Consider the following 12,467-nt stretch of genomic DNA (forward strand, 5'->3'; position numbering starts at 1 on the left):
GTACTTACTTCCCACACTGCTTTGCGATTGGTTAACTAGAAGGTTACATGTAGTGCCACTGTCCCTCCATGCCCATATTCATGCCCATCCCACTCATAGGCCCTAGAAGAAGAGAAAACAATAGTTAAAGGACGTGAGAGAGTTTATGAAAATAGGAAAAAGCAAGACAAAAATCAGCCACATTTGTGGAAAGGTAAATGAGGATCGAGAAACAAGTTCGGCAAGCAAAGGTAAACTAGTTAGCTGTTAGTAGTCTGGCTTTAGCCAAAAATTTATGCTGAAATGTAGTAGGAAGTATGCAAAGAAGGACATTGATGGAGAACCTAAAAAAAAAAATCCCTGGTGATTAACAGGGTTTCAGCAATACAAAGAAAAAAAAGATAGAAAGGATTGAGATAATAAAACAAATCTGAATAACAATGGTCTAGTCCTGAGATGCGTGGCTGGTTTAAGCAAGAGAATTCGAATCAGTGGGAAGGTGGGAAATGGCAGGTGAGAGCAAGACATGCCAAGGTCTTACCAGGTGGTCTGATTCCCATGTGCTGCTGGCCGTCCATCACAAAGCCTCCCATGGGCTGGCCATCTGGGTTGTAGGGGGCTCCCTGACTTACTGTGGGAGAATGGGGGAGGGCACAGGACAGTGGTCAATTAGTGCTTTTAATTAAGTTTCTGTTGCTGAGAAAAAGTCATCTGCAAATGAACACAGGTTAATGTTTCCTAGCCCAGTTTTACTTTCTCACTATTTTATATAATTATGCATCATAAATTCATATAAAATCAGATGTGGCTGCTGCTGCTATAGAAAACTAGAAGGCTCGTTTTTTTTTACCTGTTAATTATAATGAGTGTATATTTCAGATGGGAACAGAAGAGGAAAGTCTTTTCATCAAAAACAAAAGCACAACCTCAGTGAATTCCTTTGAAACTTTTTGAGTCCCCTAATGCACCTCTGCCCTCTGAACCCCATTACAGCTCATAAACTTTAAAGCAGTCCACAACAAGCCATGCACTAGCGGGACTGCTCATTGTAAAGAGGAATAAAGAAAACCTGGGATGCCAAACAAACTAACTAAAATATACAATTATATCATTCTACTAATTTAATTTGACTTGTTTAGATTTTATTTTCCTCTGCCTGACTCAAACCAGTTTTTGATTGAACAAAAACCATGGTATTTGAGAATTTGACATCACAGCCACTGTTACACTTGCAAAAAATTTAATCGATAATGCCTATTTACTTTGCTTCTATTTTAAGGATAGTATTAGAGCCCTGAGTCGGCATGATTAGTGCTTTGGGTTAATTGAATGGATTTTAGTGGTCAATCACTTATGACATCCAGGCTGGGTGGTGTACTTGTGCATGGCTGGAGTAGAATGACTTTAATACAGTTTGTAGATAGGACTTGCCTGCTCGGTTGGACTGGTCGATCATTGGCTGGACTATTCTCCTTCGTGCATTAATGAACCTGGAAAAGACAAAAAAGAATAACGCAGCTCAGCACCTTGTAGAAATAACAGTGTCATTGTTACAGTGCAAATTGTGCACTGAGTTCAGAAATGTGGTTTGTACTCATGACACCTACAAATACATTGTCAGAGGCCCAGTCTAAAACAGACCAGACCTGCCCAGGCAGCTAATCGAGGAGGTAAAGAAGGAGGGATTATTTTCCTTTTCCCTTAAGACCTCATGTGGGAGGAAAGGGAGTGTCACAGTGAAATCACCACCAACATAGAAATGTATACTGAATTCACAAAGCTTAAAAGCTTGTACAAACATGCACAGCTTCAATATACACCACCTCAAGCAAATACAGCTAAGCCAACAAAATGGCACTTTGCTCGTTCTCTCTGGATGCTTGAGAGACATGTCATGGTGTTTTTAGTCTCTGTTTTGGTTACTATGTTGCACCTTATAGTGGAAGTGATTCACATGTTCAAGACATATATTTTTTTTTACACACTTGTGTCACAGGAATAAATATAGCGAGTGGAAAATGTACTGGTATAATAATGTCAAGAGCAGGCATAAATGTCAAAGACCAGGCATATAGGAAAATGTACTTGTTGGTTTACTTAAGAGTATTTGGAGGGTTTCTGCCAGTGTGAACATTTTTCAAACTAAACTATTCGTGTCACTCTTTACCCAGCTCAACCGAAACCTTCTCTGCTGACCCTGTGACCTTTGTGACCTCTGGAAGAGGAAGCTCAGGGGTTCTGACTTGATTTATGTCCCCCTGCTGTTGCCACAGTCAGACACTTCCATTTCATCCTTTAAGGGGGGAATTAGTAGACTTTAAAGGGAACAATAGCCAGTCTACTCTTTTCAGGAGGGTGAAGAGTACAGGGAGAAAAAAGATGGAGAAGAAAGAGCAAAATGAACTTATAGACAAAGAGCATTTCATGTGCTCATCTGCTAATATCCTTTAATTAGAAAATGTTTGGTTTTTAAAATCCTGCTTTTGTGTCCATAAGCAGAGAAGCAACTATTGTCTTATTTTTACAGTTATCACCAGTATCACTCTCCCAGATCAAACATCACCTTATAGCCTATGAAAAAAAGAGTAGGGAAGGAATGTAGCAAAATGGCAATACACCATTAAATAAGGGAACGTCTGGAGTTTTATCACCAACAGTGTGGGGAGCAAGGGGAGTCTTGGCCTAGGCATTCCGTTTATTGCCTTCTTCATTCTGCCTCCATCACTGGCTCCAGGGTCAGATGCAGGTCACTCTTGGCTATATGCTGAGCTCTGCCCTTCATGCTTTTCCTGCTTCTCCCACTCTCGCTCTATTCTTCCCCTCACTCTTTATATTTTTCCTGAAACTAAGGAAACAATTTAACTTTTTTGTTGTTCATTTTTGGATGTCTGTTTCTAAAGGTATCTTAAGCTTCCTCTCCCGGACCTCACCATATCTAGGGCCAGATGCACTAGAAGACTGGAACAAAGGACAAGTGCTACACAATACCAGGCAAGGGAGGGAGGGAGGTAGAAAGAAAGAGATAGTCAGAGCAAGATATTGAGGGCGGGAATGAGTAGAGAGGGAAGGGGGAGCTGTAGTAGTTGAGGAAAATAAATGAATGATCATGCTTTACCCTGTGTGCCAGTGATACAGTTGAAGAAGTTAGTGATAATGGGGCTAAGAGTATGAGAGAGAAAGTCAATGCAGTAGTCCGTGGCTAAAGCCAACTTTGGCTAAAGCCAACAAAGCCAAAGTTTAACTCTGTGCAAACCAGCCTCACCACAGGGCTGCATTTACGGTCCATTCAGTTTCAACTTCCCATTGCCACACAATGAAAGCAGCTATTCAACCCAGCCTCGGACAATGGGGACCTATTTTGGAGCAAAACGCCACTGGTGGTACCTCTGAAGTTGGGTGAAATGAGTAGGGGGCAAAGGGAAAACACAGGGCTTAAAAAAAAAATGACTGAATAAAAGCCACTTATGAGTCAAATGAGGCAAAAAGAAGCCTGGCCTTTTTCTCCCCCATCACCTCTGGACCCACTTCTCCAAAAGTGTGTTTGTTCATAGTTTTTCTGCAGAGTAAGAGTGGAACCGATTGCTGTCTCGTCTGCAGGGGCCCTTATAATATCCCATTCTCATTACAAAAACCCAGGTGTAGCCCAATCGGCACGTGAAATGGCCAATTAAAAGCAAGAAATTGTCTTTTTCATCAGCTGCTTTTGTTGCGTGACTAATTAGGGGAAGATCCAGATTGGAGATACAAAAGGTTATATCGCAGCGTGTCTATCTAAATGCATATGAAGTAGGCCGTTTTCCTCAGCAAGCCTTCTTTATTCAGCCTGCTCTACTCTCAAATCTAACCTGAGCACAGTGACAGTGTGTGTGCATGGCCACAGACACTCAAATTCACTCATGAAATCACATTTCAACCCACTCAGCTACATTTACATGTATATTAAAATTCCACACAAGGGCACATTGGTTATGCCAGGAAGAGGAATGGTGACTCTTCCATACATCTGTTATCATAGCAAAAACCTTCACAGTGAAACAAATGATAGTGGGTACAGTTTGCATTTGGAATGTAATTATCAAGTTGATCTTTTTTCCACCAAAGGGTGGAGATGTTCTAATGAGACTATGCCATGAGATCACTTGCAGTTGATCTCATATACACATCAAATAATGTATTCTACCCATTCAGCCACTATTCACACCCACACACACCTCCCCCACATCACACCTCTCTTCATTATTCAAGTCTCAACCAAAGATCCATTTACTTAAGTAATTAGCTAGATTAGTCTTCAGTCACATATTGGCATGCCCAGAGGTATATAAGAGCATCACTCCTTTCATTTTCATCTGCAGATCAAAGTCATATAATTCTGCATCTGAGCCCCCCCACCACCACCACCAAACTTCGTGTCAAACTGGGGTCAGTCTCTCAGCCTGGCCTATGTTTAAATAAACCTGTCCAGCTGTTTGCTGCACAGATTTCATTTACACTCCTGACACTCGTGCTCTCTTTCTATTCTGCTCTTGTTTACTCCCACAAATTCCTGCCTTCTCTGCACATACAACTACATATATTTAAACACAGGCATGTTTTATCTCACAAAGACTTTAAACAGGCTAGAATGCTAACAAATACATCATGAGAAGAAGGCCATGAATCGGAGCAGCATCATTCATACATCTTTTACAGCAACAACGTTAACAGTATGCGCACACTTCTATACAATTTCCATTGACTGGAGTTAGTTGTGTAGGAGTCACTACTTTGTTTTGCATTGTGCCATGTAATTACCTAAAAAAAAATTTTTATCCAATTATTTTATCCTTTCTGTTTTTATAGTGCTATTAATACTTGCGTTTATAGTGAAAAACAACGAGACCTATAACCAGTTTATCTAGACCTGTATATCTCATGTCTATTTTTGACCTCATTCCCCACCAGAGATTTGACAAGCTCTTGCACATGAAAGCAAGTTTATGACTGGAGAGTCCAGCTCCAATGCACCTTAGGGAACACCACCTAACTCAGCCCTAATTCCTACAAACAATACAAGGATTACCTGGCTCTGCTCTGCGGCAGGTCTCCCCTGCCCAAAGAAAACAGTGGTGATGTAGAAGGGGCTTTCAGGGAAGGGGTGTGCCTAATCCTCCAGCGCCCGAGTGGCTAGGTTGTTATTACTCCATCAACTTACTCCCTCTCTCCCCTCTATCCTCTAGTACATGCTGCCCTGGCCCAACTCCTCACACCAAAGAGAGTTAAAACCTTTCCATTAACAGAGCTGTGAAGTTGGCTTTTACAGCACAGGGGCGGCTGCCTAGGGCCCCTGGGACTCACTTTATAAACACATGGCTAGACAGGGAGATGGAAAGAGAGAAAGGAAAGGTGAAGGATGGAGAAAGATGCATAGGCAAAATGGTAGCATGGCTGAGGAGTGTTTTTGCCTATATGCCTATACGTGCTATTATTGACCACTATGCAATTAAAAAACTGGTGCTAATTAGACAGGTATATGGTTTTATATATATATATATATATAAAAGAGAGTGAGAGAGAGAGAGAGAGAGAGAGAGAGAGAGAGAGAGAGAGAGAGAGAGAGAGAGAGAGAGAGAGATGGTCTTGCACTCCCTTGGAGCAGGGCAATATAAGGTCATTTTTGGCAGCCTGTAGTCGGTTTACTCTTTGCACCCCAGCCTAGAGAGTGCACGAGAGAAAGAGACAGAGAGAGAAAGACCAGAGAAAGAACCCATCACATCTCACTTCACATGCTTATTTTCACAATGTGCATTGATTCTGTTAATTTCTAGCATTGGAGGCCTTGTATCGGTTGCCCTGAATCGCCAATTCAGTGCATTTCCTCTCTGCCTGGACAAAACATCTATAAGCTAGTAGCCAGATCAAAAATCTAAACTAAATAGAGCTTAATTGATATTTACTTAACAAGTGAAATAAAAATGAAATTGCATTCTTTTAGCAGTTTTTTGGTCTGGACCCACAAACAGAAGTAAAAACCCAGCCAGTGTTTTCAAACAAGGCACCGCATATCCATCCTCAAACTTTCAAATGTTGTAGAAATAGATAAACAAAAAAAGACAGCAATAATGGAAAGATAGGCTGTGGCTAGGGCTCACTGTAATGTAAGATGGGTGGAAGGTGGGCTGAACCATAGTATGGTTCACAGAGTCTGTTTAAATGCGCACACACACACGCACGCACGCACACACACACACACACACACACACACACACACACACAGTGAGACAGAGCTGCCACATACAGTACATACTCAAGCTGGAAAACAAAGGAACAGTTACAATGCACACACTAACAACTAACTCTTTCCCATACATTCTTACACACAATCAAATATGGCTTCATGAGGAGTATACACTTTTTTTCACAAGCAACATAAAAAACACACGCAAACTCTAGGATAATTTTATACACATCCACCGAAACATGCAAACACGATCTCGTACACAAAAAAACCACTCCAACTTGTCTGTTGTTGACATAATGCTGATAGAGATCAGGTCTGAGCAAGTGCTGAAATTCCAGTATGGCACAATTGTTAGCAAACACTCAAGAACTGATTGAGGCCAAATGCAGAGAAGGACAAACAATAAAAATATAGAGCCTCATCAATCTGCACTGGCTGACGTTCCTGCATTTTCATGGGGGTGAGGCAGGACAAGAGGTGTGTAGCAGTGTGTTTATGTAGTGAGAAGGGGTGAATATGGTCTTTGTTCAGCAGGGTGACCCCAGTCTGAGCTGGTGTTTCAGTAAAAAGCCACAGATATTCATGGTAAAGCACCTTGACAGCATGGTGCTAGGAAAGCCTTGTAAATTCTCCTGTGGGTTACACACGTACATGCAAAGAGCACACAATCAGCGTCTAATGTGTTTAAAACAAACACCTGATGTAGAATCAATTGAAAACTTTAAACCCACATAAACAATCACTATGGCAGTGTATCAATCATTAGAGATACACACTAGGTCAATGGTCACGTTCTCTTTAGCCCTCCAGGGAACTGCCAATGAATACACATTCTGAGCATGGAGCAATCAGTGATAGCTTATTTCGAACAAGTTTCAACTGCTTTTATCATAAGCAGGCCTGGCTGTTAGCAAGGCAAAGCATGCCAATCATGCAACTATTCTCTCTCTCTCTCTCTCTCTCTCTCTCTCTCTCTCTCTCTCTCTCTCTCTTTCTCTCTTTTATTCTCTCAGGCAGAGAAACCGGATCACAGGACGCTATTTCTCCAAAGTAGCGCCGCCACACTTCTCGCCATGCTTTTAAGACTTTCATAAAAGCCGTCTTATTGACAAAACAATCCATCCCTGAGGTTTAAACACCATCTTTAAGGGCATTATTAAATTCCGCCAGGAAGGGAGGACTGGACATGCGAAACCCGATGACCCGCCCATTGATTTTACATCAGCGCTCTTTATAGAGCATTCTGAGAACACACACTTGCTCTGTTATCATCAGAGACTAAAACTGCTTTTCCCATTCTCTCTGCTGTTTTCACCCTCCCTTTCTCTCTTGTCTCCGTGGTGGATCTACAAGTCTTTTTTACAGTACATTCTACAAAATAACAGAATATCTTTGTAAATCAACCTAAGCACAGTTGCCAAAAATAGATTTTGTAGTCAATCCACATTCTCCACCCACTGCTTGTCTGTTTCAGCTTAACAATGTGCGCTCACGCATGTGTCTCTGTTTCAGTGCTCATGTGAGAATAACACTGTGTGCATGGGTGTGAGAAAGAAAACTACGTCTTCGCTATTTGTTTTGATCTATTTGCTTTTTTTTATTTATTATTTTATTCCATGCAGATTTACATCTAGAGTGCCTTATTGGGAGCAAAAAAATATATATAAATACCCAGTTAGAAATAACCCAGAAATCCACTTTTTAAACCAATGATTCCTAAATGCACGCCTTCCACTGCTTTAGCATTTTTATTTTAATTGTGCCTGCCAATCCACAGGAGCCTCATCAATAATAACTATGTGTTTTAACAAGTCTGAGACAGAACAGCTGATCTTTACCAACCATATAGTCACAATTGGTTTAAATATAAGCATAGCACTAAATGGGAACAGAAATCACTGTCTCACAATTTTTTTTAATAAAACATGCTGAAAAATGTCAATAAAATGTGCATGTTTGTGAGGTGAGATAATTGTTGCTTGAGTGGCTGCTGTTGCTTGCACCGTTTGATGAATTTCATCAGTCTGTATTTGGACTGCTCCGTGCTGTGTTAGCCCTATGTTTTGACTTGCCTGATAAATAGAATCCCAGCTCAGGATGTTGCCTTTAAAATCTGTGGGTTAGGAGGTAACATCACCAGGGGTTGCCATGGAGACACCCAATGGTGAGATTCCCACCACTCACTACAGACCTATGGAACTGCAGATCCCACATACTACCCCATGGAGTGTGTATATGTAGCTCTCCTTCATTCTCTCTCCTTCCCTCGCTTTTTCCTAAAATACTTTTCAGGTCGCTTAGACACAGATCAGCACACACATTTAAACACACAAATTAATTGTAAAACTGAATGTGCGTAGAGCATAAATATGTCAGCATGCAGGATTTTGGATTAGACCCTCGACTTTAATCACCTTGTCATTAATACACAAATTTAACACAGTAACACCTACACAAGCACAATTTGTACTGCTATACAGTCATGTGACAACCTGTTCCCCAGGGCATAATTTGGCCAAAAGAATTTCCAATGAGAAGGTCACAGAAATTGATAACCTCAACAATATTCCCTAGTGTTATTAAGACTGTGCATTACCAATACAGGATTTGTGAAAATGAATCCTCTAAAGGCATATATTGTGAGTAGGCTGTTGTCTCCAAGGTACCAAAATGAACAATGGCATTATGTTGTCAGAAATTACATTTGCCATAATGGGCTTTAATATGTCTCCCATATTTCCAGTCTAGGCTAATGCCCATATCCAAAGATGGTCTGTTACACACAGGCTCTGCCTGCATCAATTCCAATTGATTCAACAAAAGAGATTAGAGGCATATTAATCTCTTAGCTTTATAGAATATGTAATAAAAGCTTTCACACAGGGTTGGTAGGACTTTCATGTTGTGACCTGCAACCTTGTGGAAAATAAATGTGTGGTGTTTGTTTTTACAAGACTGCTCTCAAAAGTGCCAGCCTGAACTCGGTTTCAGTGGCTTACCCCCACCTTTCCCAGGCCATTTGTTATACATGGCTAATAATGGTAAGTATGTGCTGATGGCCATCTCCAATAAAATGTGACCTGGGATGAAATCTCACTCCATTTTTACTGGGGCTCCAGCAGTGGGGACTAAGGAATCAAAGGAACTAGATAACTGTGTGTCCAGTGAAAGTGTGCAGTATAGACTATGTTTTAGACAAGGATTTAAAACATATGCAAGGCCCATTTTTCATGTGACTTGCTATTAGCTTCACATTTAGAACCCTGGCATGTTGTTCAGAAACACTAGAGCTATCCAATTGAGTGGATGGCGGTCAGGCTTTGGGATTGGGAGTGGTATTAATACAAATAATTACACACTGCTTCCCAAAGGCAAATCTATTGTTTGCATGTAAACAAAATTACAATTGACTCACCAATTGTTCACTTGTAGTATGGTAAGGCCAGTGTCTTGGGCCAGCTGTTTTTTCTGTTCTTCTGAAGGGTAGGGGTGCTGCAAAAAACACATACACAAAAGCACAGTGTGTAAATAAATCAATTAATGAATGTGTTTGCTAGTGCTGCTGCAATGCAGGAGGGAGATGCGACTCACACATTGAGAGCAAAAAGTGGCAAAGCATTTGTTAATTAGTGCAAGAAAGCAAGGTATGTCTCTCTTAGAGCCATTAATGGAATATGAAATAATGTAATTAATTGCAGTAAAAAAGGCATGCCAATTATAAAGTTTAGTGAAGTGTATAAACAAAAACATTAATTACGAGTGCCATGTTGTACAACCCCACTCTCATATATTTCAGTGCAGTGCCCCTTGGCTGTGCTACCATGAATACAAAATATGAAATTTCTAAACACAGCTTCCCTGTGGAATAAAGGGTATTCAAATCTAACTGTTTCAGTACCATCAGTAACACCTGTATGTACATCTCTGCTAAATTTGATGGGCTTATATAATAAATGTTTCCCTTTTATAACAGTTGACAGAGGCATGCAATTAAATATGTTTACTGTAGAATTCAGAGGTCGGAAGGCAAGTCCCAATAATGCTGCAGCAATGTGTGGCATAAGAATGGTAAGTCTCAACCATGTCGTGGAAACATTAGCCAATTATAAGCTCATGCATCCATATTCTATATAGAATATGGAACTCAGAGTTTTCCTCCAAGTTTGTTACATTGCATTATGAAGTTGTTTGCAAGGAGAACGTTAACTAGTGAGTGGGAATTAACAACCAATTAAAGATGGAGAAATTAAAGACAAATTAGGCAGAAAATGGAGGAGTATACTTTATCCCTTCAATTTTTTTAATCTTACTTAGGGTGAACCTGAGTGGTATCTGCTAACCAGAACACTAATATCTATAGAGCTTTTAAAATGGAAAGGGTACACAAGAGAATGGTGTACAGCATCCTTTAAAATAGATTATTATCCTATATTTATGTGTCCATAATACCCCTAGCTTCAGACCAGTATCTTATAGGATGTTCATTGGCTATAATCTCAATCATAAGTAGCTTTATAAATGAGTTAGCTAGTGTCCATTCCCATACGTTTTAGTATCTGTAAACCTATTACCTGGGCTTGCCATGGATTAACCCATATCATATCCTTAAACTGGGCCAGAAGGTGTGGACTCAACACAACTTGTGGTCTCCACTATAACAATGAACATTCCATGTCATGTTCGTGACTAGTAGAAGCTTTTATTTAGTAATATTTTATTTGTTATATAGCAAATACAAAAAAACATACAGAAATAATTTGTCTAACAACTTGTTTTTTTTTTGCATTTGATAAACTGAAATGTTTTTAATGTCACTTTTATGTAAATTTATTTGCTGTGATTAACTGAGAAAGGGGGTTGTTTTTATATTGCTCAGTCATCTCCATGTGATCTGACTGTCAGTAATTGGAACAAACTGTGGCTAATTTCATGCAGAAATTTATAATTGCAACGTTGCCTCCAGCCTCTTTTTTTTCCTTCCCTTCCTTGCTTTCATCCATTCTTATTTGCCACTATTGTCCAGAGTTATGTTTATATCCTGCCTAATTTTATGTGGCCAAAAGAGCAGGATCTGGTTTTTGGCAGAGACTATCATAAAGTCATCTGAACCTAGATATTACCAGATCACAATAACGTTATGATTTAATTTTATGTAGTATCACAGTTTATACTGTGATTTATAGCGAGTAAAAGATAATAGCATCACAATGTGAGTGAGGATTTGCATGAACCATTCTGTAGGCTGTGGGACAGCCATGGGAACATAGGCCTTGTGACTGAGCTTAGGAAAAGCCATGCCAGAGGCTATAAGACAACACAAATGTGGCCTGTTCTACAGCTGGCTGGCCCACACACACACACACACACACACACACACACACACACACACACACACACACACACACACACACACACACACTCCTACTCCAGAGATGGCTCTGGATGGTCCAGATTGTAGACTGAGAGACGACATGTTGGTTTCTGGGGAGTCTTTGAATCATCTCTATATCTCACTGTCATTCAAATAGTAATACTAAATCCTAACCCTATGCAATAATTTAAGTTCTGCCATGTTATACCTGCTAACTGTGTATGGTGCAAAGGAGCTCTAGTTGGTAAACTAAATGTTATAATTTTTTTAATTTTTATTGTACTTGCCTAAATTAAGCTTATACTTTCATTATAGTCCACCTCTGGGGTTATATCATCTAATCTGAACACATATACATGAACACTACCTTTTATGCATAATTTCCTTCCCTTGTAGAAAACAGCAAATGCTTCGTTTTTGTTGTTAGAGTAAATCCTACAACACTTCTGCTTCCAATCGAAAAGGTTTCACAGAGAGTAAGGCCGAAGGGAGGGGAGGTACATATCACAAAACTCAATAATAGCGCTCATTAGGGCCTGATTACCCATGTTTCCCATGGTGCTTAAAGCCTGTTTTGACAGTCTCTCCTCAAATTTATTCCGCAATTAGATTTCCCCACATTTACTACTTCCTACTGCCCACACATTTGACATGACCACTCTCTACTGACCTATTCCATTATATCAAAGCATTCCTTTAGTATGGGTTCATAAGAAAAAGCCACACAAATATTTGTATCTGGATTTTACCTGGTCAAGACATAAAAAAAAAAAATCAAGCTCAGGAAATCATAATGTGCACACACATATTTACACTTTGTACACATTTATTTAATTTTAGGAACCACTTTATAGTTGTAGTGAATCTGGAGGCAATACTGGATACACTGGGCTTAAG

General features: G+C 40.0%; 1 protein-coding gene across 3 annotated transcripts in view; it reads right to left on the reverse strand.

Annotated features, from left to right (window-relative positions):
• Positions 1-12,467, reverse strand: part of meis1b (Meis homeobox 1 b) — a 52,693-nt gene that overhangs the window by 4,336 nt on the left and 35,890 nt on the right. For 2 of the 3 annotated variants that reach the window (XM_083540051.1, XM_083540052.1), the window contains 4 exons: positions 9,615-9,691; positions 1,411-1,469; positions 521-610; positions 9-102 (listed from right to left, as the gene is read on the reverse strand). In XM_083540051.1, the coding sequence (XP_083396177.1) occupies positions 44-102; positions 521-610; positions 1,411-1,469; positions 9,615-9,691 (285 nt within the window). In that variant the 3' untranslated portion in view covers positions 9-43. The remainder of the gene's footprint in view (positions 1-8; positions 103-520; positions 611-1,410; positions 1,470-9,614; positions 9,692-12,467) is intronic. The other variant, XM_083540053.1, reaches the window with a different exon arrangement.

Source organism: Silurus aristotelis (genome assembly GCF_946808225.1).
Source record: "Silurus aristotelis genome assembly, chromosome: 4".
Classification (NCBI taxonomy): Eukaryota; Metazoa; Chordata; class Actinopteri; order Siluriformes; family Siluridae; genus Silurus; species Silurus aristotelis.